The sequence below is a fragment of the Syngnathus typhle genome, linkage group LG10, assembly GCF_033458585.1.
Source record: "Syngnathus typhle isolate RoL2023-S1 ecotype Sweden linkage group LG10, RoL_Styp_1.0, whole genome shotgun sequence".
NCBI classification, from domain to species: domain Eukaryota; kingdom Metazoa; phylum Chordata; class Actinopteri; order Syngnathiformes; family Syngnathidae; genus Syngnathus; species Syngnathus typhle.
The window spans coordinates 6,700,507-6,727,942 of NC_083747.1; the positions used below are offsets into that span (position 1 = coordinate 6,700,507).

The 27,436-nt window shown below is 38.7% G+C and overlaps 2 protein-coding genes across 2 annotated transcripts in view; one reads left to right on the forward strand and one right to left on the reverse strand.

Moving 5' to 3' along the window:
* The first annotated feature begins 1,813 nt into the window (after nucleotides 1-1,813).
* On the forward strand, nucleotides 1,814-26,485 carry adcy2a (adenylate cyclase 2a). Its single transcript, XM_061289204.1, has 25 exons — nucleotides 1,814-2,364; nucleotides 6,142-6,339; nucleotides 11,938-12,099; nucleotides 13,015-13,164; nucleotides 13,957-14,105; nucleotides 14,250-14,361; nucleotides 14,679-14,806; nucleotides 15,352-15,510; nucleotides 16,051-16,183; nucleotides 16,261-16,437; nucleotides 16,528-16,571; nucleotides 16,736-16,816; nucleotides 16,908-16,977; nucleotides 17,102-17,199; nucleotides 17,278-17,362; nucleotides 18,213-18,350; nucleotides 19,876-19,995; nucleotides 20,087-20,271; nucleotides 21,158-21,242; nucleotides 21,500-21,658; nucleotides 22,219-22,365; nucleotides 22,577-22,687; nucleotides 22,785-22,899; nucleotides 23,939-24,063; nucleotides 25,342-26,485. The coding sequence occupies exons 1-25, from the start codon at nucleotides 1,864-1,866 to the stop codon at nucleotides 25,492-25,494; spliced, it is 3,585 nt and encodes a 1,194-aa protein (XP_061145188.1). The 5' UTR covers nucleotides 1,814-1,863; the 3' UTR covers nucleotides 25,495-26,485.
* The window catches only part of dnah5 (dynein, axonemal, heavy chain 5), a 63,780-nt gene continuing 62,365 nt past the window's right edge, over nucleotides 26,022-27,436 (reverse strand). The window contains exon 87 of the mRNA XM_061289202.1: nucleotides 26,022-26,782. Within this exon, the coding sequence (XP_061145186.1) occupies nucleotides 26,631-26,782 (152 nt within the window). The 3' untranslated portion in view covers nucleotides 26,022-26,630. The remainder of the gene's footprint in view (nucleotides 26,783-27,436) is intronic.

Below are 27,436 nucleotides of genomic sequence, written 5' to 3' on the forward strand. Positions count from 1 at the left end.
CCACGCATATAGAACCGAATCACACACATGCAAGGCATGCAAGGAGAGTTGAGACGAGAAAAAAAAGGCGTGCAAACAGTACTGCACCTCTTTAGCTGGTGGGGTCTGAATGGTGTCTATCTCAAGGACACCTTGACAGTTGCCAGGAAGCAGACTCGCATTTCTCCGACAACAGTTGCTAATTTTTATTCATTTCTTTTTAACCACAGCAGGGATTGAACTGTTACCATTCAAATGGTAATTACAATTACAATTTTCTGACAACTGTAGGTTATCTTCTGCAGTAAGCATGTTTTTTTATGCATATGAATACACTAAACAGGAAAGAGAAAGAAAGATACAAGATAGTGGTTAGAGAAAACTGGGTTATTAAAAAATAATTGTCAAGGTGAGATGCTATAGTGAGAGCCTTGGGAAAATGTGCAAATGAAATATGAAGCAAAGGAAAAAACAAGCGACGATGGAACAAAGGTGAGAAAAATGGCCACCAGAAGAAGTTGAGAAAGGATGAGGAGGACACCATAACATGCTTAGAATATAATTTTCACATCTGGCCACAAGTGCTTGTGTTGTCACTCATACCATCTCCAATATCAACTCATAATCATGTCTTTCGAAATACTCTTGGAAAAATGACTTTAGGTCATAAGCTGTAAAATTGGAAGTTTGAAATAATTATACTGACAATGTGGTCCAGAACATAAATGGACCTAATTTATGAACTAGTTTGTTTTTAATTCACAAATCATATGAAATGGTTACACAACCAAATTACTCAATTTTTAATAGGCCCAACTTCCTGCATCGGGGCAATTTTTAACCCAGCAGTTTTGTATTTGTTGAGCGGTCTTATTGCGGTCTTTACATGGCTTGGACGCCCAGCAAAAATTAGTCGTCTGTTTGAGAGTGCAATTACATCAGTACTTTCGGTTCAGTTTCAAACACCGATAGGAGGTTTATTCATGCATCTGCTTCAGTTAGGACAGCTGTCTTCATACATTTGGCATCAGGTTTGAGATATTGTAGATTATTTAAAGAAACAAAGTCGCAATACCTTTCAAATGGATATTATCTATATTTGAGACTATTACTTTTAATTCATTAACAAAATGTGTCCATCGATCCATTTTCAATGTCAATGTTTTTAAATTCATGGTTGCCCTATTCCTCCATACTTACATGTATAAAATAGTTTTTCAATTATCCAGTTCAAACAAACACAATGGCAAACAATATTGCGCAATGCCCCATTCAATCTTGGGATTAAGTTGCATGCATTGTTGGAAATGTTGGACCAAGTCATATTATTATATCAACATTTTTTAATTATGAAATAAAGAAATGGCTACACGCGCATATTTAGCAAAATGAAACATGATTCTTTTAAATTATATTTTATTATTCTCTAAACTTACAAATTAGAGCAAAGACTGCAATAAATATTGAAAATTTCAACCAAATTCTACCACGTCATAAATATTCAGTATCTTATTCATGCAGATTTATCAGGTGTGGAGGATTCAAACCAAGGAAATGCATCCAGTTGATTGCAAGAGGTGAATGTGCTCTTCCTTGGACCATGTCGCACCCCTTTGAAAACTTGAATTGGAATCTGATGACCAGGAGACTAAATTAGCAAGTTTGACCGAGGTAACCATCATGTTCTTTTTTTTTCTTTAGCTTCCATGCTTTCTGCTGGTATACCTTATTCTTCTTCCTACCCTCCCCCATTAGTTTCTCTCCCCCTCCCCTTCCCCTTCACTTCCCTCCCACTTTCTCCCTCTGACTCTAAACAGCACTCAGTCGCGGCTGTCCCTTCACTTCCCCCTCCAACATGTTGGCAGAAGGAGGAGGCGGAGGAGGATGCTGCGCTCAAACCTTGGCGCGTTCTTGCCACCTCTTCGGCCAGCGCCCAGCGCCTCTGACTCAGAGCCACCTTTCACTTGTATCGCCCTGAAGGAATTAAGAAGGGAGGGTAGCCAGGTCCCCCAGGTTCCACAGGACATTAGGAGCGCCCACATCAGGATCCCCAGAAGGGGCATCAGCAGGAGAAAAGTAGAACACAGCAACTGTTCTACATCTGAAGTGGAAACTATTACCTCGGACGTCCCTGACACTTCTCCCTTTTCGGCACCAAGATCCATGTGGCAAGAGGCAATAAGGAGGAAGCGCTACCTCCTGGACCGGGCTGGGGAGTCTGGTGAGGGGGAAAAGAGCGGTCAGGAGAAGACGAACAGATCCCGGGACTGGTTGTACGAGTCATACTACTGTATGAGCCAGCAGCATCCACTGATTGTGTTTCTGCTGCTCATAGTGATGGGAGCTTGCTTGGCTCTGCTGACCGTGTTCTTTGCATCAGGATTGGTAAGTTCTACATTCATGCATGTGTTATGCAAATGTTATCAAACATGCAGAGTAAGAAACATCTACACTTTAAATGTTGCTCAACAACATAGTAGTTTATGTTGGGTCTTCCCACAAAGGTTACACTGTCTCAATGGGAGCATCTTCACGTGTGGGTTCACAGACAATTAAAAAAACAACAGTAAGCTCAACATGAAGGTTACCAAAAGGGACACACAAGTCGAAAACACAAAACATACTCCATATTGCTCCTCTACACACCGGGTAACACATACACACAACCCTAGCATGTCATCTACACAGCAGCACTAATGTGAAGAGAGGGTTGGATAAAAGTGAGGGGCTTGGTTATTGTTTGAGCTCACGGTTGACCGAACTACAGAAAGGCAGTGGTGCTTTCTAGCGCTCAATATTTTGACACGGTTATCTCCACTTGGAAAGGCTGAGAAATTCAATGCAGTGAAGAAGCAAAGACCCTCTGGGAAATAAAAATGGGGCACAGTATAAAGTCTAAAATGATGACGTATTTCGTCTGTTTTTACTGAATATAAAATTTAAGTTTTCAGAGACATTTTATCTACATTACATTATTAGTTGTTCCAAAATAAAAGACCAAAACAAAGAACACCACTTTTTTTAAATATAAAAAATTTAAATCGTTTGGGTAAATGTTTATTTCTTGCATTTTGACTTTTTCTGTCTTGCACTGAAGAAATTCTATTCAACAGATAACCAATGAGCTTTAACAAGGCAAAAAATGAAAAACACATCTTGAGGGGATTTTAAAAGCATAATCTCATCGTTTACCATATTTCACCAATTGAGAACCTCTCCTAGTCTGCCCGATGATTCTGCTTTGATGGAGGGATTATTCTAATACAGCAAAAGAGCCTCATAGCAATGTCACTGAGAACTGCAGATTTGCATAATAATCTAAACATACCAAATATTATCGAAACTCTAAATCAAGTACGGGGAAATGATTTGCATGGTTTGCCAAATGCAAACACATGTTGACCTCAGCAACTTCCATTGCTGATGATATGCATCGAATCTATTACTATTTCTGTTTAGTCAGCAAATTGCCTATTGATAAGAACAGGCAAAAACATCAAGTCAGACAATATTTTGCTGACTGAATGCTTTTTGACAAGATTTTTTCAGACATTTGTAATGAGACTTGTGGTTTTGCCCATGATGGTATATTCATCTGGGGGACGCGTCTGACTCAGCACTTGAGCCACAATTGGTGTGGTGAGTAATGTGTCTGACGCTGCTAGGACTACATATGTTAAAAAGCTATAAGTTTTGTAAATTAAGCAGAGTCTGAAGTTTGAATTGTAACAAAGAAATTGCATAACTGAAATTTGTTAAATAAACAACAAAGAAATTCTAAAAACAATGGATTTCTGCCTTGAGAGCGCACAAGCATCTCTAGCCTTCCTGCCCCACATCCTGCCTTTTTGCTCTGGCTCGGTGCGAGATTGGCGTGACCTTTAGCTCCACCCTCATTTCATTCTCCTTCTTCCTCTATTTCTGTGCATTTTGTGCTTCTGTCATCTTTAACCTCCTTATATTTCTGTCTCTCTTTCATTCGTATCCTGATGCCACCCCCCTTCTTCCTGTGAGCTGACTGACCTAAATCCTGTTCTGTTCCGGAGCTCGGCTCTGAGCGAGACCGACTCTCTTCACAACCACACACATCTTCTCCTGTCCCACTGCGTTGCCTGCTTACATGAGGAAAGACAGGGAAGATTGGGCTGGGGGTAGTGAAGGAAAAATCTAAATGCCTTGCAATAAATGTCGGATTAAAGAGATGAAAGTATTTGTGACGAAAACATGTAAAATATTAATTCAAATGTGGAACCTCTACCGTTGAACAGAATCTATAAATAATGATCTTCATAGATGACGCATGTAAAACTGTTGAGCACTAGTAATAAAATTCAAATGTAATTGATAAATTCAAATGTTGATACAATACATAGTACACTCAGGACACTCTTTTCGTACCGCAAGTAAATCCAGTGCAGACCATTTATGGTCATTTCATGGAGTGGCAGATCAGCAAGTGGGTGGGCTGCGACACTGTGGGAGTGTTTAAATTGCCACTATTCCGGGCATCTCATTCAATTCTTCTTAAATGGCAAGTATCGGTCGCCCGTACCCCGAGCAAATTCAACAAAATCACATTCGACTATTGGTCAACCTTGGGCCAGTATTTAGACATGGTCTGAGCAGGCGTAAGGTTTAGATCGACATTTTGCTGCCAAATTGTCACTCTGCTTGATGCATCTCCAATCTATACTGTGCTGTAACAATCAGTTTGTCGGAGACACAGACTCACACACACAAGTCAGGAATGACAGGGGCTTTTGCCGCAAAATGTTGGTTCCATTCTGAATTAAATATTGCCTTGCAAAGCATCAACTTTATAAATTGTGTATACAGACTCATTACGGATCACACCATCGATCTGAGATGTCAGCAAAATGAATATCCTTCCAAAGAGAAAAGTAGGGATCAACACCCAGCCATGAGAGTGCCAATATTGTTTCTTCGACCAGTGTGTCTCTACATACAAATGCAACAGTAGCCATGTGACATATTGAGCTAATGATCAATATCCTTTAATTTGTTCTCCCCTGGTGTCACATTCCCGAAGAAGACTATATGACCTTCTTCACTAAGCATTCTCACTCTACATTGACATCCTTGTTACTGTCACATTGAAACAAAAGGTCCTGCAATTTTTATAAGCACCTTCAAATCTTAAGTGTAGCTCAGGAACAGAAAAGCAGCCTCAAATCCATAATGGATGTACAGTAGTATATGTTCAACTTCTGAAGATGCCCTCTTTTAAAAAAGATTCATCAAAGAAGTCCATGATTTACAGCATATGCAAATTAGTGTTCAGTTATGTATGTGCATTAAAGAAAGTCTGATACATCCAAATTAGAGCACCTGCATGCGCATTATGTGGACCACAACCATGTCCTTCCAATTGTGTGAAAATAAAAGAAAAAAACAACGCAAGTCATTTGTCATGGTAAAATCTTCTTTTTATTAAAACATAATTACCATATGTACATGTAATTAGTTTAATATGGGTGTTAATGTATTTTAGTGCAAGTACTCATTTAACCTTGTTTGACCTTCATAAATCAAACCTTTTGGAAATATTGTGTTCAGAGATTAAAGTCAATGGTCTTTCATTTCATGTTATTAGTTGACATAGATTACATTTAGCAAATCAGATTAAAGTACTGAAACACTTTTTCTTTTCCTTGATGGGCTATTTGGTGCCTCAGAGGGTGACTCACACCCCCCTCTGGTTGTTCATTTAGTCGGAAAATTGAAGTGGGAATCAAGAAAAGAGGCTTAGCAAGCTGGCTGTCTGGCGTCCCCTTGAGATGTGTCAATTTCTACATTTCTTAAGTGTTATTTTCTTGATGCCTCGCTTGAGGACAATGTCCTTAAGATTTTTAGAATCTTCATTGACATCAATATTCTTCTTTCTTAACCTTCTGCATCCAATACATCTGTTATACTTCAAGGTGTGAATACTTTGGCATAGCTAATCATTCTGCATGAAAACACACCGAAGAAAAGTCCCAAGTCAACTTTAGTCAAAGTCTATGTGTTGCTATCTAATAACGAAAAGGAATGTGCTGTACTTACCTTTTACGTTTACTTACCAAGCTAACGGTTCTAAATTTCTAAAAATTCTAAGAAAAATTCACCAGTGATTTTGTTTTCTAACTCTTGTCATTCCAGAACGTTGAGGACCATGTGGCCTTTGTGATCACTGTGCCCACAGCGTTGGCCATCTTCCTGGCTGTATTTGTTTTGGTCTGCATTGAATCTATTTTCAAGAAGCTTCTTCGGGTGTTCTCCCTTGTCATCTGGGCCTGCTTGGTCGCAATGGGTTACCTCTTTATGTTTTCCGGAGGAATCGTCTGTCCATGGGATCAGGTAAGCCCGAGAAAGATATTTTTTGGTCAATTTACCTCTTGTGTAAACGTATGTGAGGCATTCTGTGATTTATTCATAGGAAGTATAAATAACTAAACATAGCTTTCGGGTTTGAAAATGAGGCCAGCACAGAAGTGCCTTAAACTTGAATTCTTTTGAAAGCCCTGCCGGGAGAAGTCTTGCTTGCCAAAAGCCCTTTTGTGAAGAGCTTTGAGAAAAGTGAGCCTACGTCACACTTAATCGCCTATCGCAGTATTTCAGTACTAACTTCCTTTACTATTTGTAATGCTCCTCTTCCCCATTCATTGTTTGCCTTAGCCCCCTCTTAGATGCTTAAGCCACAGAAAGGACATCTTGAACATTTGAGCGCTTTTGTGTAGTCAGATTCCAGTCCTGTGTTGTTAGATAAGATAATTTATGTCTTTGCAATCTAAATTGACAACCGTTGATGACCGAAATCAGATTTCTGACAGATGGCTTGCAGATATTTGATACTGCTTGACATTGTTTCTGCATGACTTGTGACTGAAAGTGAAATAAACATATGAGCTCACTTTGTTGGCATTATGTCACACGTGGTAAGCCGAATGGGTGTAATAGGTGGTTTGTACATATAAGCGAAGTCCTCAGTGTCCGCCTGGAGTAGTTTTTAGAGAAGGCACATAAAACGTTGCCTCCATCTCCACAATAAGTGATGTTGTATTGATGAAAGTTCCAGCGAACATTGAGTGATGTGTTTGCAGTACAAAAGACTTTCAGCAGTACAAGTAACATTCATCAGTGCCTATGAATACAAATGCCCAACGTGGACTCATTTGGCACAAAGCAGAATTTTAAGGTGCACCGATCTGCACGTCATTCTATTCATCCTTCTCCCACTCACTCAAAATATCAGCCCATTATGCCATTAGTGCACTCCGACTGCAGCATCCACGCTAATTAACATGTATCTGGCCAGATTGGCTTGTTGACTCACACTCCTGACTTGACATCCATTACACCCTCATTACATGCATTTTCTTACTTTTGAGCATCTTGAAAGATGGAAACAAATGCACTCATTACTTACCATCTTGTGCTTAAACGTTCAGTTTTCCAAACACAGTCTCCAAAATGTGCCCAAGTACATTTGCACAGCACCACAGGCACGCACCAGTGTTTATGAAACGCTGACATTTTCATATTTTGAAAATGCAATTTATCACAGACATGGTCTGTTGTCAAAAAAACAGTGTTATTTAGGTTGATAAACAGGAGGCTCAAAGTTGCCTTTCTTATTCTCAGTATGCCAGGTTTGGTTTCTGTACATTTCAGTCTCCATTTCCCAACCTGAAATCAATTGAACGCTTATCCAGTCCCCACAAAGCCCCCTCTGTTTGTAAACGCTAGGGAGAAGGGCTTATCTGTGTGGTCCAGCTTCTGCCCCTCACTGAGAAATATCTGTGCCTTGCCTCATCTGTTTCCCATCTATCATCCTTCCTGTCCCTCATGCAGGAGCGTGTATAATTCCAAACATATTCGTTTTGTCATCTGCTAGCATTGTGAGCACAACTCTGAACTTTGAAAATTTGCAACCTTCAATGAACCTTGACAAGAACGCAACATGCACTGCCTTCAATAACATTCATAATTGCTCACTACTCAGTGGCATAGAGGCTTTAAGGGCACCATATTACTTTGGCAGTGCTGAATTAACGCAATCAGAGTCCGCCTGGGTATCAAGTCTCATCCAATTTTCTTGTGGTGCTATACATGCTTCCGTCAATATACATGCACTCATAATGCAAACGTCAGTTTATGAAGGAAACAAATGCAGTGGTGCCTCATACCTCCGATGCAATCATGGTCCGGTAGGAAATAAGGTTAGAACTGATAAAAGAGTGCTAAGCTGTAGGGGAGGAGGAAGCAAGGATGAGTCCACTGGCGCCCGGCAGATTTTGTTTCTATTGAAATTTTGGACCCCTCGTTTGTATGTAAATGATGGAAATTTACCAATGACCTGTGCTGTGTGGATCACCATCAGTATTCAAGGGCAACGTGTCCCTTGCAACTCACTTGACCCCTTCAATCAATCCATTATGCAATTTGTGTGTAGCTAAATGCCTGTAAATGTAAAACTTACAGCTTATTTTTTTTTAAAAGCCAAAATTTGCAGTTTATTTAAAAAGAAAAAGAAAAAAAAGCCTAAAATCTTGGCAATCACTTGTCATCAGACTCGTTAAACACCACACTAATACTTCTTTTATTGGGCTTTGAATATAGTGACCTCCTCAAAAATACTTGACTTGAGTTATCAATAGCAATGAGTCAACTCATTGACTTTTAGAGATCAGCACTCTGAAAGATTGCAATTTGTGGTGGTGAGATGATGCAAGTTATGATGATAGAAAAATCTGCAATAATAAAGAGGATCATGTTTTTTTTAATCACTTCTTCTGAGATGATTTGTGCTGCACGTAGTTATCTTTGCCTTGAATGTGGAACTGTGTGTGTGTGTGCGTGTGCGCGTGCGTGCGCTTAACCTCCGTAAGCACCATGCAGGTGCAAGTGCTGCATAAATAGAGCCTATGTAGTTGCACGCGTGCGTGTGCGTGCGTGCGGGCGCACTTAACCGCCTTAAGCAACATGCAGGTGCAAGTGCTGCATAAATAGCGCCTATGTAGTTGAATAGGCCAGTCTGATTAGACAAGGTGCAAACTGAGCACCTCTATAATGTGTATTTTAATGTAATGTGTTTAGTATGCGATAAAAGTATCTTTTTGGGTGGGGTGAAATAACAGAGCATGTTGCAGATGCTTGCATTGCAAATCAAGCCTTTAAGCTGATCCCAGACGGACTAAAAGCTCGATGTAATCGGACACCCCATCTCCATAATTTGTTTTATGAACCCGCCGTGGTATTAGGGAGATTTGATTCATGAGCTGGTAGCAGCACTGTTGCCTAACTCTTGGAAAAGCCTTAACATAATTGTCTGTGAGAAGGTTCTCTTGTGCTTGCTTTAGACACACTGAAGGAAAATTCTCACAATTTCGTTATTGCACGGAGTCTCGGTATGAAGGAAACATAGGCGGGTATCTTTATCCTGACATCCCTTCCATTAACTACCAGTTCCTTGATCCAGTTAGGGGCAATGGATATCAGAGGGTGCATTTAGGGTAGCAAGTATTCCACATGAAGAAAATTATCGACATACTTATACTGTTGAGGCAGATGATAATTGGAAGCAACAGTAATAGACTTTCCATGAAATGTTAATGCATGCGTTGTTCAGACATCCAAACCACCGTCCATATGTTCAACTTAGCTTTATTTTTCTTTTAGGTAATTAGTTGTTACAAATCTTTTGTCTTTTTTTTGTCTTTTTGCTTTTACTCAACACCGATTTGCAATGAATGTATTTTTCCGCTCTGGGATTTCAAGCTTTTCTGCCTAAATGATATGAGAAAAGCATTTGCCTCTCTGCAAAAACACCACAGCCGGTCACTCAACTAATTTAGGGCAGTGTTGACCTCGTATCAAGATGACAGAAAGAAGCACTGTGTCCTCCTCCTCCTACTGATCACATGATCCCTTGCTTTTTACCTTAAAGTCACTACCCTTGTTAAGTGTTTCTCTCTGCTTTTCTCTACATCTGTATCTCACTAATTTTCCATTCTATGAAAATGGTTCTATTCTTGATTAGAGAGCTTGTCTGAGAATCGAAGTGGTTCAAGTGACTGTTTTTTCTGGACTCTTTCATTGCGAGTTTGGTCACTTACGTCAATGTGGATTCTGTGTTTTTTCTTGTCGTTGTCATGGCACTGTTCATGTAATGCTCAGATATTCAGCTTAACAAAAGCATCATCCTGCGGAGGAATCCATTTGCTATCCATTCCTGTTAGTGGTGTTAGAAGCTAAAATTATTTCCAAGACTCAATGTCATGGTCAAAATAGAATAAGTACATTAAAAAAAGAAAAAAACGTACCTGGAACCTCATTTACTGCAGCTTTAACAAAGCATTTATGATTGGAAGGTTTTTGTTACCTTGGTTACAGTAAGATTGTTTTCTTTTGAGGCACTTTGAAATTGTTCCCTATGCAGTGAAGAAAAACAGTATTGTCAGTTTGTGGCAAAAATGGGAATGATCAAGCGTAAGAGTAACTTTTGCACTTTCCGATGGAAACTTTTCCCCCCCTGTTCAATGTGCAGTAAATCAGTCACAGTAAACCCCCTTTATATAACTTTTTATGGTGCTGCTATACTGTGGATTTTCTTTTTTTTTTAAATTGTGAAAATAAATGTTTGGTTAGTGTTACATAGCCTGCTACTGGCAGGGGAAAATTCCAGAGTGTTGGCTCCAGCTCACCCACAGCCCCGAGAATAAACAGCATAAAAATCGAATGGATAAATGTGTACTTAGGTTAGCTAGAAACGTGACCTATGTACAGTATATGCTATTTGTTTCATTTCCAATTTGTCTACACTGCTTTTCCACCCTCTACCAATGTGGCTGCCCCTGACCAGCGAAAGGTTACTTGGCACATCTCTGCAGCCCAAGAGAACACTGACCTCTTTCTCTCATGCTCGTCATCAGATGAGCTTCCTCACCCGTGCGCCAGGAGGGGGGATTAAAGAGTAGTGCAATGTGTGTGATGGGAGCTCCCGTAATGTAAAAATGCAAAGCACTTGCCATGCTACATTAGAGGTGCCAGGTTTGGGGTAAAAGTGCTGACTGTCCTGTTTCCTGCAGCGAGTCAAGGGAGGTTAGGTAAGCTATCAAAGCTACTGATGTTTATATGGGCCAACCTGTGCACAGTATGAATCACTTAACTGTTTTCTTTTTTGATGCCACATTTTGGCGCTTTTTAAAATTTTGCCCAAGAACTTTTTTTTATTGTTCCACATATGATGTTCAAACCTTTGCATTTATGTCTACCCTGAGACTATTCTCATGAGCTGCACATATGTATATTCACTAGTGATTAACAGATCAATGATGAAACATTGATACTTTTGATACATAAGTTATTCAAATGGTAACAGTATATCATTGACTGTAACACAATGGAAAGTAATTAAACTATAGTGAGCTTGTCTCAATTCTATTATGAGTAAGTGAATTATGCAAAAGCACATCTAAAAGACAGGGATGGCACTACACCAACTTAAGGGGGGCGGGGTTGTTATAGTGCCATCAGAATTCTGTGTAGCCCCTGTTAAGCCCCCATCATTTTATTTGGGATTATAATTATACATTATTTTCTCAGCCCTACTATGTATCAGTCAAGATCAACTTAAACCCCAGGAGAGAAAAACAAATCCTGAAGGAATCCGTCTCGCATAAGAGCTCATGAAATGGCCTGAGCTGATATTTTTCGTGACTGTGGTTATAGCAGACAGAGAGCCCTATTTTGGTACCCAGCCCAAGTCTAGCGTAAAGCAACTGTGCCGTGGCCAGGGGAGTGCCTTTAAAAATATATTCAAAATGACAGTAACGGCTTTACCCCCAAATGCCTGCTTGAAATTTCTTTAATGGCTTTAAGCACATTGATCATGTTTTCACATCAGGTCAGTATGACACGGTTGATTTCTTAATAAACATATCTCTCTCTCCACAGGTGTCGTTCTTTTTGTTTATTGTTTTTGTGGTTTACACGATGCTGCCATTCTCCATGCGGGATGCCATCATCGCCAGTGTTCTCACCTCTGCCTCGCACACTGCTGTGTTGAGTGTATGTCTGTCCACTACAGCTGCTCATTTGGAACCAGTCGTATGGCAGGTAAGGCTTACAGTCATATATCGACAATACAAAATAGCAGGTGTGAAAAATTGGCAAAAAGATTCTTGTATTTTAATGTTTTGCTCCTATTCTGTTTTTAAAAAGCAATATTTCTACAGATCTACAGTTGGAGTGATACATTGCACATTTTCATTTTGCAGGTCAACTAAATTTATACTAAGCAGATTGAGATAATCTTGAACTGTCCCAAAAACGCCAAATGTTGTTTTTTTACCAGCTTGTCCTACTAATGCAAAATGAAAACCCTTAGATTTTTTCTTCTCCCACAAATAAACACAGAGGTTCACAGTTTGGGTTTATAGGGAATGAGACTTCTTTTTTTAAATTAACCTTAAAGTGTTAAAGATTTCAGATCGGGCGTAGCAGCTCAGTATGAACAACCTGTCTCACTAAGGTCAGCTATTATGTTCTCGAAAATCCCACCAGGTTGTGTTTAGAGACATGAACTACAACACGGCCATCGTAACTTTGCAACGCTCGTTAAATTTTATTGCGAAGGCCTATTTAAGACTATGATTTATCTTCTTTCATTGAAGAAATGAAAACCTTACAATGCCTGATGTCCATAGCATTTATAAAACAATGAATCAGAGTTTCCATACATTCTATGTTAATGGTGATGCAGTAAAACATTTTATGTCTACAGTATGATGAGTGCCAGTAAATGCACAGCTGGTGAAGCCATTTTAAAACCACCACTGGCATTTAACGGGGAATCTCAAATGTTGAAAAATGTACTTATACAACAGTATGACAAATTTGAACCGGTAGTATACAAGTGAGAGAAAAAAAAAAACTTTCCTGACATAATCTGATAAAATCTAAATAAACCACAAACTATTGATAACACAATGTTAAAGAACACTGACATTTGCTTATGTCCTGATTTTTCAGATTTTGGCCAATATCATCATTTTCATGTGTGGGAACATGGCAGGGGCATACCATAAGCACCTGATGGAGTTGGCACTCAAACAGACTTATCAGGACACCTGCAACTGCATCAAATCCCCCATTAAACTGGAATTCGAAAAGCGACAGCAGGTAACACGGTCAATATGCAGGTTACATATATTTATCACTTAATTCACATTTCACAAACCTAATAATAATAAAAAAATAATTGTGAGTAGACTGCATAGAACATATTGTAAAGAAAAAAAAAATACTTGAATTCTTTCAGCTTACAAATATACCAAGTAGCTCTTTTTGCTTCTTGCCAGGTGAATCAATTTTGTGCTATCACATTGAAAGCTAAAATGCCCTCGAAGAGGCGTTTCAACTTGGCCTCGGGAGGTTATGGCTGCCTCCAACCAGTGTTTAGCCACAATGATGGTGCAGTCACACATACTCTCTTTTGTGCTGAGTGCACACATAATAGATGCTGTTTGTGTCGTGCTTTTATTCAAAGTATCAAATTGTGAGGGTGCTCGGAATTTGGAATTAGCAGTCCGATGTGAATCATCATAAATTCATTATTATGTTTTCTGAGAAGCCTCCATGGGGCTGTTCTTCATGTAGCAATTAGTAACAACAATAATGGAGAGTGTGACTTTGGCTTACACATTTACTGCAGCTTGCAATAAAATGATGACCATTTCTATCATTTCTTTCATGAATGAGTTGTTATATTAATAAACTCTGATCTTACTTTTAGGATGTTTTTATTAAGTGATTGCATGAAATGTATGTATGATTTAAATGTGGATAAGCTAAGGGCAATATGTATGAAATTTGTATTTAAATCTTTATATGTGGCATTGTATTGATCAGGATATTTTATCGACTGATTATCAGAGTTTGACTCACCATATATATTTTTTGTCATATCATCAGGAGCGTCTGCTGTTGTCGCTACTACCTGCACATATTGCCCGCGTGATGAAAGCAGAGATCATCCAGAGACTAAAAGGACCAAATTTTGATCAGATAGAGAACACAAACAATTTTCACAACCTATATGTTCAGAGACACACCAATGTCAGGCATGTATAATTTATTATATTATATTATATTATATTATATTATATTATATTATATTATATTATATTATATTATATTATATTATATTATATTATATTATATTATATTATATTATATTATATTATATTATATTATCTTTTTTGTAGCATATTGTATGCTGATATAGTTGGATTCACACGCCTTGCCAGTGACTGCTCACCCGGCGAGCTGGTACACATGCTCAATGAATTGTTTGGCAAATTTGACCAAATTGCCAAGGTAAATAATTCATAATTTAACTCTCACTATCACTGAGTAACATACCCTAACAAAGTTTGTGTAACTAGAAATCCACTCCAAACCTGTAAATAAATGATACAATATACAGTATACTAATTCCTGTGTAGTTTTGTGCATAAAGGGGAAGCTTGCAAAGTGGGCAATGCCTTCTTATTGAGATGTTTAAAGTAACAGCAGAAATAGCAAATTCTTCTACTCCGTGTACTACTCCATTATTGTACAGCCATAGTTATGGATAAGTTCGCAAGGCTCAGTATGGAGATTTTCTTACTCTGTGTTTCATTTTTTGTATACAGGAAAATGAATGTATGCGGATAAAAATCCTTGGTGACTGTTACTATTGTGTATCTGGCCTACCAGAGTCTCTACCAAACCACGCCAAGAACTGTGTTAAAATGGGTCTGGACATGTGTGAGGCAATCAAGTAAGTCAAAGGTCTCTCTACTGTGACTTTTGTACAACTGCACACTCTTACTGTATCTCAACAATTACTTGACTAAAACAGTCTCATACAATAATATTAAACATTTTTACAAGGATGTATTTAGAAAAAGTGCAAAAACAATCTAATCCTTATACTCTTGTCGATGCATGAGCTCAGAAATCTGAACAATTATCAATACAGTTTAAGGTGCAGAGATTTGTCATGCTGAATCGGTTTGAAGTCAAAAACGCTCAGTACTCCCATAATTCATGAGCAGTTCATTCAGTAGCTTTGTCAAACATTAATGATTGATAACAGCTTAACACTTGCCTCATTACAAGTCATGTTCTTAATGAAAAGCCTCCATGATCCGGAGATAATCAGTGAATAATCATATTTGCATACTGTGCAAAAACTAGGTTGTGTACTAAATCTTATACTGCCTCTCCATTGCTTATTTTCTGTACATTTCAACACAATGGACAGTTGGATGTTGATTTTGCTCCCTCCTCCACAGTTATAAGTGTGGTTTTGATGCATGACAGGAAAGTGCGTGATGCCACAGGGGTTGACATCAATATGCGTGTTGGCGTGCATTCAGGGAACGTTCTGTGTGGGGTCATCGGACTTCAGAAATGGCAGTATGATGTCTGGTCACATGATGTCACGCTGGCCAACCACATGGAGGCAGGAGGTGTGCCAGGGTGAGTATTTGAGTCACTCACAAGATGCACGATTTGGGGTTGAAGGTCTCTAAGTGCCCGCTTCACAACGGCCAACTTTGCATCATCGGCAAATGGAGATTCTTATTCCTTATACAGGTACTTTGCGCATGCCGATATGCTCAATGCGCACAGTTAGACTGCATTTTATACAAAAACAAGGTTCTCGGTGTAACAGTACGTTATACCAACAAATGTACAACTTTCCTATGTCAAGTTTCATTTCAGGGTCCACGGTGGCCTTTAAATGTTTTCTCTGTGCTATCACTGGTATACATCATTAAAAATAAAGCCTTAGAAAAATGCTAATCTAGATTTGCTCAGGTTTCACATGTCTTCAGTGACGGCCGCTTTCTGTGTCTAAATGCCTAATTCGTCACACTTTGTTAAAACAATTTGTTTGACGGCCGGAAGATACAGATTTTGATGTTCCACTTTAACTCATTCTTGGTCATTTGCATCAGTGTTGGATAACAAAATTCATTAGCATTCCCAAATAACTGGGTCATTTGGTAATTCCAGGCGAGTCCACATCACATCAGTGACACTAGAGCATCTAAATTCATCCTATAAAGTAGAAGATGGGGATGGGCAGGAGAGAGACCCTTATCTCAAGGAGCATGGAGTCGTCACATATTTGGTTATTAACCCAAAGGTATTGAAAAAATATTTGCTATTTTTTAAAGATCTGATACACTGCAGAAAAGCTCCATGACATCAGTCTTTGTTCAGGTGGAGCGTCGCAGCCCGCAACATCACTACAGGCCCAGACACACTCTGGACGGAGCCAAGATGAGAGCCTCTGTTAGGATGACCCGCTACCTGGAGTCTTGGGGGGCAGCCAAGCCTTTTGCCAATCTGCACCACAGAGACAGCATGACCAACGAGAACGGCAAGATCAACACAGCTGTGAGTAACTTTCTCTGTTTACTATTCATTTGTTGCCATTTGAAGTCATGTGTGCAGCTCGTCGACACTTCAATTCCATTTTCCATCTAGGACGTGCCAATGGGACAGTATCATTTCCAGAGGAGATCTGAAAGGCAAGCTGCGTTCTTGTTTCACTGGATTATCTTTGTCCCTTGACAGTACATTGACAGAGGACAAGAATTTTTAATAACTCTTGACTTTCGCTGAAGGCTTTGACACACATGACTAATCTTGCTTCAAATTAAAATGTTGGCTCTCTTTTCGCACTTGTTAAAAGGACAAAGTCTCAGAAGAAGCGATTTGAGGAGGAACTTAATGAGAGGATGATCAGGACCTTTGATGGGATAAATTCACAAAAGTAAGGCTGATTGTATAACTACGTACGTCATTTATTTTAATATTCCGGATTTTTGTTTCATGTCCCAATTGACCGGCCTGTGTGCTTCTAGGCAGTGGCTCAAATCTGAGGACATTCAAAGAATATCATTGTTCTTTCACAATAAATCCCTGGAAAAGGAGGTAATAAGTAGTAGTACATATCTTCCACTGAGAGAATGTTTTTCTAATCGTCCTTTTGGGTGGGAAACGTACGCATGAGTTTTCATGGTTCTTGTATCAAAATGCTTCCTTTTTCTTCTTTCAGTACAGAACAACAATCCTGCCAGCCTTCAAATACTACGTCACCTGCGCCTGTCTTATCTTTTCCTGCATTTTCATTGTACAGATACTCGTCTTACCAAAGTACGTGTATTTTGTTATAGTAAGCATGAAAATAGCTTTTGGTGGGAAATGATCCTAATTTACCTGTTATCTTCTCAGGACAGCAGTCTTGGGGATATCTTTTGGGATGGCATTCTTTTTCCTTTCCTTGGTTGTCTTCATATGTTTCATTGGACACTTTGTGGTGAGTGACACGTCATTCTATGTAAATCGAATCTTTGCACAGGGCCATTATTAGTCTTTTCCTAGTTTATTCTATAATTGGAGTCATTTAGACTTAATTGTCTGCTTGACCACTCTATGTGTCTTACGAGGACAAATACCTTGCGGATCTTGTTTATTTTGTGTGTGATATTAAAAGTACACTTTCAAATAAAAAATAAATAATTTAAATGCAGTACCAGTGAATTTCATGTTCAGCCTTGATTTGATTTATTGTACAATGTGATCCCCGTTGAGGCAATTTGTAGGTTGTGTAGTTTGATAACCATGCTTAGAAAAAAATGGTCCATAGACCAATCTTATTCATATAAACTGTAGAACTGTCAGCTTTTGAAATGTCTACTCAGTTAAAGTAGCGCTCAGATGTTGCTGTGAGGTGATCATGTGAGTGACTTGGGCATTGTGTTACCCTGAAACCCTTGAAGCAGTTCTAAAAATAGAGACAATGAATGCTGCTTTCCTATCATGAATACTGCTTTCCTATTTCATAGTATCACATGAATTAAAAAGTAAATCATTTAAAGTAAACAAATTAAATCATCTCAATTTGATTACACTGAGAGCATGAATATTGAACAAATTGATCTGGACTGTTTGTAACCTCAAAGAGTTTCAAGATGAACTTTAAACTGAACTGCATACCTGAATTAATTATTTCGATTAATAAGCATCCAAGATCAATACATCATATATGATCTATGTTTAAATATGCTTGTTGTTTTACTAGGTTGTTCACTCAGACTTATGTGCATTATGTGTATCTTTTTATTTTTTCTTGTGTTATATGCACATTTTCATATGTATTCCTGTAGCACTGCAACAAAAGCACTCCCACTTCATTGATGTGGCTGCTAAGGTCCTCCGTCATTATTGCTAACAAGCCATGGCCCCGAATCACGCTCACCTTGACAACGACAGCTCTCATACTCACTATGGCAGTATTCAACATGGTAAGATCTCGTGTGGAGATATGCTGTTGTGATGGAATGGGAAATAATTAGGTTTGAAAATGATGTACGGTATGACAAGTTTGCAGCTCACACAACCCAAATTAGCTGTAATGTTCATAGGTCACGCACAGCACAATTCATTACATGGTGTAATGTGACTTGTGACAAGGACTTTTTGGTGAGGCCAAATGCAACAAAATTGGCTATATTCGGAATATCCCCATAACAATAAATTGATAACTTGCTCTTTCAGTGAGGGTTAGAGTTCGTCGTCAACCTGTAGGCACGCACACAAAAATAAGACCATGAACTTGAAGAATTGTGACAGATGGCACATTGCAAAAAAAAGAAAGAAATTGAGAAATGGTCTGATCACACCAACGCTTTTGTCGCAGACCTGGAACCAATGAGTTGGACTTCCTTCTTATTAAACATTGGGAAAATCATGGCATGGTATGCTTGGCCCCTAACTCAGTCTTACTCTGACGTACATACATACATACTTACGTACATTGGATCAAGTATGCAAATTGGGCATCATTCAAATTCATTTCTTACATGTGAGGCAAGCCTGTGTCTTAAAACTTTACTGTTGATACGTTATGATGGAGTACAGTGAATAACTTAAAGAAGCAAACAGTGCATATTAGAATTCACTGATGAATCTGAAACGCTTTTGTTTACTGCAGAAATATTGATGTCTCGATTGGTATGTCTATCTCTGCAATCATTCTTTTTTAAAGGCTGTTAATCCTCTTTTCACATGTAATGCTTTTATGTTGAAATTTTCTTGTCAATTTATTTAGAATTTTTTTTCTGTTATGAGATCGAAATAGAGCAATTTGGATGGTTGTAGATAAAATTGCAACAGTAGCCTGAGGCAACCAAAGCATGATAAAGCAGATTATTAGCACAGAGAATGAGACCTTTCCACAAATGGTGTCTGGAAGATTGTAATCTTGTTTTGTGCCTGTCATGGGTCAGCCGCTCAGGGCAGTTGAACGAATTAACTTGGCTTTGTTTGCTTGTGCAGCCAATTTTGTTTTGTTTTTTGCTAGTTGTTCCAGCCCATATCTCATCCAAATCCGCTCTGAAAACTTTCAGACTTTTGTTGACTATGAACAGCAGTTCACCTGTCTGTTTTGCACCCCGGACCTTTTGCTTTCGCTTGCGTGCCACGGGGTCCCTCAGTCACAGCATTGCAAAGGTTGCTGTCATTACAAGGGTGAGGGGGGTTAGTAACATGTGAATCAAAAGTGTTTGTGGCCATACCAAGGGCTTCTCCTTATCACGTGAATGGAGAAGAATAGAGGATCAGGCTGGTCTCTCAGGTAAATCTCAAATCCGGCTTGTTAGAGACTGAGACGAGGCCAAAACGTTTCAGAAAGATTTTCAAAACATTCAAAATGAGTCTCAAGACCGAGACTGGTCTGGAGTGTTGCAACAGAAAAAGTAAGAATAGTTTAAAGAAAGTGTTCTTGTCAAGCGAATGATGGTGTTGTCCCTTGTTTGCTTATTTTTCTAGTTCTTTCTGGAAAACAATGTGTTGCCTCCAGTTGCTGTCAACAGTTCGTCCAATGAAACACAGGTTTACGCTGAAGGACAACCAGTTGCTTTTACAGGCAAAAACAACTTCTACCTTCCCGTAAGTGAACCGTTAGATTAGATATTCATTGTTTTATACCACATTTATTTTGAATGTCTTAAAATGATTCCCTTCTTGTCTTTCTGTGTAGTATTTAATTTACAGCTGCATTCTGGGCCTGATCTCTTGCTCTGTGTTCCTGAGGATAAACTATGAGCTGAAAATGATAACCATGCTGACAGCCGTGGTGGTTTACAACGTCATAATTCTCCAAACACACGCTTCCCTTTTGGATGAATACAGCAGATTCCTGTACAAATCTGAAAGCCTAGACAGGTATGTGTGTGTGAGGACAAAAACATTTTTATTCAAGATCTGTAAGAAACTCCTAGAAATGTGTACAAAAAGAATTTATGAATGAATTGTCAGATGTGCATGTCTGTATGTAGCGTTACTCAAATACAATTTGTAAATCCAAAGGGGTAAGCCCTAATTCCAAAAAAGGTGGTGTCATTGGTTTCAGTGCTCTTAATCAACCAATAAGATGAAATTCAAGTAAAGCTGAGAATAAACAAGCAATGTGTCCAACTTAACAGGCAAAGTTGAGACAGTGTCTTGTGGTTTTTGTTCTCTCTACCGCAAACACAAACTTCTTCAGTCTTTTTTTGAAAGCTCCCTCGATCCACTCTGTTTATGTGCCAAAAACTAATATGATAATGAACTAGGCAGTTGTCTGCAGAACTCAGCTCTTGTTAAGGCTGAAAGTTCTTTAATATGCAAAATATGCTTGCAAAATTGATTGCACTTGGTTGATTTCTTATGCACGTTTGAAACTTCCATTAAATAGTCTTTTCAATTAAAGAATTTAGATGTCTATAATTATACAGTGCCTCACCTTCCAACTGAATTCCCATTCAAACAGTCTTGATTTATGAACCAAGTCTGTCTCTACCACGTTTCCATGTGACAGTAATTAGAGCTTCCAATGAATTACAAGTCCTGAATCTCTGAATACTGTATTCGTTGATATCTGTCTTGGGGAAAATGCCATCACAGCAGAAAAGTTTAGATTTAAAAAAAAAAAAAAGCATATTGTTGCTGTCATTTAATTGAGGTCGCCTTCAATCCACTGCCACGCTTACTTCGATTTGTCAATCTTAATTTCTCTGGTGCCATCTTGCTTTCTCTAAACACGTGTTTTTCTTTTTCTCTGCGCTTCAAGACCAGGAGTCCTCAAAGACCTGAAGACTATGGGCTCTATCTCACTCTTTATTTTTTTCATCACTCTACTTGTGCTTGCTCGGCAGGTGAGTCATCATCAAATACTTTGTACGGTAGGAGAGAAAGGTGAATTAAAGTAAAGTGCATCAAATGCTGCTGGTATAAGCATTCAAAAAGATGATGGCGTGGTTGATTCATGTTTTTGCGGAATCCAATTATATTCAAATGTGTGAATTATTTGACTTTACAGAGCGCTTTTTCAGTTCTGTAACTTTTTCATTGTTTCTAACAATGGTTATAAGTGTACCTTCAGTCTCTTCACCTCTGTGTCCTCTTGTAACAGAATGAATATTACTGTAGGTTAGACTTTCTGTGGAAGAACAAGTTCAAAAAGGAATGTGAAGAGATTGAAACGATGGAAAACCTCAACCGTGTCTTGCTGGAGAACGTTCTTCCTGCACATGTTGCTGAGCACTTTCTGGCAAGAAACTGGAAGAATGAGGTTAGCTGAATAATGTTCATTTACATTTTACTTACAACTAAAGTAAGCAAAGGTCCAAATATTTGATAGCTGTTAAACTTTAGGTTGACAGATTATCCCTTTAGAGTGAAGGGTGTTAAGAGTGACTTTACTTTCCCAGATCTGCCCGAAAGCCGACTGTCAAGACTGAAAAAGTGAATATTAAATCATAAATATTAAAAATTAAATATCAACATATATAACACCACCATATCAAAAATGCCAGATCAAAGTATGTTTCTTCTGGACACAGTACATCATGAAATAATTATTTATAAAGCACAACTGTTGTTCTCAAAGTGCTAGAGCTTAGTGAAACTAAAAATGAACAGTACTCACAATATCACAAGAGTCTTAAACTGAGTCTAAAATTACCAAATTGACAATTCTGGTGTAAATAATCAGAATAGTCTCCATAATTTCTCTTATTATGAAGTATTGAATGCCAAGGCTAAAAGTGGGATGTCAAAATCTGTCCAGTACTTCACTCAAACTGGAAGTCCTGGCTATATCAGTTTTAACTTTTGCTTTCTATCTGGCAGGATCTGTACCATCAGTCATATGATCTGGTTTGCGTCATGTTCGCCTCAATTCCAGACTTTAAAGAGTTTTACACGGAATCAGATGTCAACAAAGAAGGATTAGAGTGTCTCCGGCTTCTCAATGAGATCATTGCCGATTTTGACGAGGTAAATGAATAATTGCTGTTTTCACTTTTGCCTGCTTTATCTGATAGAGGGTGAACGGTATTTTTATGATTAACGTGTTTATCTTCAAAATGCTAGACTGGATACATTCTCTAGTATTACAGGGATTATATGTGCATGTACATGAATGTTATTTTTTGATTTATATTTCCATATTAAATATGTTCTGTGTTCTCTGAATTTTTGTATTCAGCTATTGTCAAAGCCTAAATTCAGTGGTGTAGAAAAGATTAAAACTATTGGAAGCACATACATGGCTGCCACAGGTCTCAATGCCTCACCCGGACCAGAGTACCCATCACAGGTTAAGATAAATACACATGCTTTAAAACTATAACTTGATCTATTTGGATATTCTGTTTAGAAACAATCGTGTTGTATGTTGTGTTCTTTGTTTACAGGAACATGACAGACAGTACATGCACATTGGGACCATGGTGGAGTTTGCATTTGCTTTAGTGGGGAAGCTGGATGTTATCAACAGACACTCTTTCAATGACTTCAAACTCAGAGTTGGTACGTTAGAAAATACGCATAGCGATGAAGTGAATCATTTATTTTTATACGGAATGTTTTTTTCCCCTGCACTTTAGATTTACCGTATGTTTAGAGATGGAGCAAGCATTCTTAAACTATGACGCTTCCGTTTAGAAACACATACTTGTTATATAGGAGCTGAATTTTCACCATCTTGGAACAAACAGAGAAAAAAAAATATTGCATGCTATCAGCTACTGTGTGTATACTGGGGGAAAGGAAGAGGAAATGGAGGCAAGAAGGTCCCAATTCGCTGCATGGGGTCAGAGCAAGAGTTCAATACCTTCAACCTGTCCAAAGAGCTCAGCATGTGATGCTCCATTAACTCAGCAGTGTGCATGTGTGTGACAGTACATCCCTGCTGTTTCCAGACAGACTTACAGAGAGGGTGCTGGAAATACCCACCTATGGTTTTAACAGGATAATGAATACCACCGTGTGGTGGTGATCAGTTTCCACTCCAGAAATTAACTCAGACCGATGTGAAGTCCACTCACTGTGCAGTGCTGTTCAAAATGCTTTGGCGGACCTATTCATTGTTGTGGATAAAGGACTTGGCTCCATTTGACCTCCACTTAAGCTCTGCTCTAACGGGAATTCATTTTTATTTCCAGTTGTCCGAAACTTGTCTGTGCAAAGGCAAAAAGCCTCTCTACAGGAAATCACATAAAACAAATCAAAATGTTGTTTATATGCAAAGCCTGTGTATAGCACTGAAATGCTGTCAAAGAAATAAAAGGACGATGAAAAGGCAGACGAAGAAGAAGATGGAAACCAAGTGCTGTGTGCAAACTGCAAAGACAAACAAAAACAAGAAAGGCAGTAAAAAAAATGGTAATTGAGTTTTGTGGGGCCAGGGCTTGGTTTATTTAACATATGCAGTGGGTAATAAAACAACCGCAGCACCATAACATATAACATGGCAATGTCAGCATTAAAATAATGCTTGTTCAACTCCTTTCAGCTTTTAAAACAGACCGAAACATGACTCTGATAATGACTGTGTGTTCTGCCGCAGGTATCAACCATGGTCCAGTAATTGCTGGAGTCATTGGCGCCCAAAAACCACAGTATGATATCTGGGGGAACACGGTGAACGTCGCCAGTCGAATGGACAGCACGGGGATACTGGGAAAAATACAGGTAAGCAAGTTTCCTTGATACCAGGTAAGCAAGTTTCCTTGATACCAAAAACAATACATGGGGCACTTAAACTGAGGCTTGCTTTCCATTGAATGTCTTAATCTTTACACTTCATTTGACTTTAAGTCAGCCAACACTAACATACACCTTTCTAATTTTCTTACTTACTTACTCATTGGATGCCCATTAAAATAAGCTGTTCGGTCTTGTGCTGGCATGCGAGTAATGTGTGTTGGAGTCTAATCCATCTGCAGCATGTTCACCCAGGCATTGGCATCATGACTAATCACTGCTGTTTTACTGATTTGCATGTTGACTGCCCCAATGATTGCTTAGAGGGTATCAATTTAATTTACGTGGAGGCTGTAAGGGATAGAGTCTGGTCCACATTGTGTTCCACAAGAAAGAGGTTCAAGTATTTGGAAAAAAATGGATCTAATCCAATCTTCTGAATCTTTGTTAGTTACAGCTCTGAACTTAATGGTTCTTCAGAATGTGAACAAAACTGCTGAGCAGGTCCTCTCCCTCATCTCTTTACCCTTTGAATACTCCTCACTATGTGTTTACTTTAAGTATGCGGTACGGTGAGGCTTCATCCAAGTCATGAGCACGGGAAGAATCCATGCCAAACGCAGTAATGAAATCCCAGATGTTATTGAATACTGGCCTGTTATATTTTTAGAAGCCAAAAAACTCTGGGCAAATTTTTTTTAACAATAATCACTGTGCCTTTTTGACAAACTGAATATGGGCAGTAATAATGGGGAGTGGTGGCGGGGGGGGGTGTCGGGGGGGACTAATTGTATAAAATGGATTGAAAAGAGAAAAAAACTATCCGTGCTGCTCTCAAGGACACATCAGATGAAGTGCTTCTCTGGTAGTGTATTTGCTCAATTCTTTGTTTCCTCTAAAGCACCACTATTTCATCTGTCTCTATTGACATTTTAAATGACAGAACAGATGCATCAAGCATCACATCCCATTTGACATTGTGCACACTTTTTATTTGCTCCCTACCTAACCACTGATAAATTCTAATTGTTTTCCACCTACGCAGTGGAACTGCAGTACCAATGTGCATACAGTATTTGCGATATATTTGCAATTAATATTAAGAAGGGTTGAGTCATAGTTTATATGCTGTGTGCGTGTGTGTGTGTGTGCGTGCTTGCGTGCATGTATATAGAGTAAAGTTGATAAAGAGCATGGCTCATTTGTTTGCGCTGATAAGAAGAGGGAAACACTTTGAGTGGATTTTTTTTCCCCCCTCATCTGCAGGTGACAGAGGAGACAAGCCGCATCCTTCTGACTCTGGGCTACATGTGCTCCTGTAGAGGCATCATTAACGTGAAGGGCAAAGGAGAGCTCAAAACCTACTTTGTTCACACAGAAATGACCCGCTCCTTATCTCAAGGGAATATGATGCCATGAGACTTGAGTTGAATTATTTAGGCTTCAGAGCTAACACTGATATCAGATTGGAGACTTTTTTTTAGTAGCAGTGGAAAGAAAATTGTACGTATCGGGGAAAAAAAGACCAAAAACATTTTTTGTCCTGCTGCAGCTGTAGTATGTATACATTTGTCACTTTTGTAAGTGTAGCATGTACAGGAGATAAAACCATGAATAATCATTTCATTGTTGGATTAGCAAGGTAAAGTGGCAGGGATCAAGCCAGCCAAGCAAGTCCAGCTCCAAAAACAATCCAAAAGTATACTTTTACTCAATTCTGGCAGGCTTCGGAGAGCCCATTACTGCTGGTTATCGGTCAAAAAAATCACTCTGTATTCCAGTCGCTTTGCACATGACAAGTTGGATTATATCTGATGTGCAATGCTGGACTATAAAGCGAACAAGAAGAAAGACTTTTGTTCTGCATGGGAAATAATTTGAGCTCAGCGTGACCAAAGACAATGGCATGATTGACTCGAGTTTTAATTGAACGATGCAGGCCAGGATGTTCTTGAATTGTCTTTTATTCAAATGAAGACTGCAAAACATTACAGAGGAATACTGCATGACTACATTTTCAGACAGAGACACGTGACATGAATATAACTGCATCTACCTTTTTAGAAGCATGGAACAATGAATGTCTATGAATGAATGAATTCGGTCTGTTATCCACGTAGGGCCATGTTTTCACATCAACTTTTTAAAATTGGCTATTTGCACAACACTCGTAATTTTAAAGGAGGTTAAAGTCACACATTCTGAAAGAAAATTACAGGAGTCAATTTAAACGGAATCTACAGGTATCTGCTTATATCTGTGTACAGGGTAGCTATAGATAAGTGGTGTGGTACGGTGGTTTTGAAAAAAAAAAAGAACATTTTGCTCCAAAATATTTGGATGTGTAAATGATTCTATTGTTTTTTTTTTTTTTTTTTAAACAAATGTCATTAAATTTCCATGTATTTCAGTCATGGTGTGTTTTATTTGAATGAAAATAACCAGGATGTTTAATATTGGTATCTTATATTCAATACCTGTTTGCATGGATTTCAGGGTGACTGTTTAAGGTGCTCCATTCTGATGCCTATTAAAGCGTTCACGTTCCTCAGTGATCATTTGACATCACAGAGGAGCGCCACGCCTCGAAGAATCCAATGTTCTGGAGCAAGTGTGGTCTTGAGGTCGACTGCTGCAATGTAGTTCATGTCTGTCCTAACTGGCTTTTTGTAGATTGGGCAAGAGTAAAGGCGACTGTCTTTGATACCTGCAACATGTGGGCAAAAGAAAATACAAATAATATGTATTAATACTAAACCTAATAAAAAAAAAGTCCATAGTTGGGAGCTGATAATCTCTGCCAATGAGCACAGAAAAACATTGCATATTCTTTATCCTGAAGAATCTTAACATCCTTATTGTTATGAAGGGTCTGGCTGTTCAGTATTCTTTTCTTAATTTCAGGGAACAAATGTTTAGCCACTGTGGAAGTCTGCAATCTCTTTTTTCATGCACACAACTTGAGTGACGAAGTCAATAAGCATTTCAAGTTTGTGGGAAAATTATACCGCAACATGAAGTTGCCTTCAACCTTTCAACCTTTAGTGAATGTGTGTGTTTGTGTTGATGACTCAAAATCTGCACATATTATCTGCTTATTTGTGTGGGTGGAAATGTTTTTTTTTTTTTTTGCTTTATGTTGTTCGGTTTGTGTATGAGGCCTTTTGTGATACATTTAATACCTTAAGAAATAGGTTGCAATATTTCTCCAAATTCCAGTGTTTCTTACAGCGCTCATCAGCAAAGGCAAACATTTTTTGGACAGGCAACTGATCAAAGTCATTTTTCAGAGGAGAAACTTTTAACGGTCACAACCAAGCTTTACTTGTCTGTTTCACTTACAAACAACAGGGAGTTTTCT

Excerpts from the sequence above, each read along its gene's own strand:
- adcy2a (XM_061289204.1), top strand. The coding sequence starts at position 1,864 with ATGCTGCGCTCAAACCTTGGCGCGTTCTTGCCACCTCTTCGGCCAGCG. Across the intron at positions 6,340-11,937 it reads TCGTCTGTCCATGGGATCAG|GTGTCGTTCTTTTTGTTTAT; the intron begins GTAAGCCCGAGA and ends CTCTCTCCACAG. Across the intron at positions 16,438-16,527 it reads ACGGCAAGATCAACACAGCT|GACGTGCCAATGGGACAGTA; the intron begins GTGAGTAACTTT and ends TTTTCCATCTAG.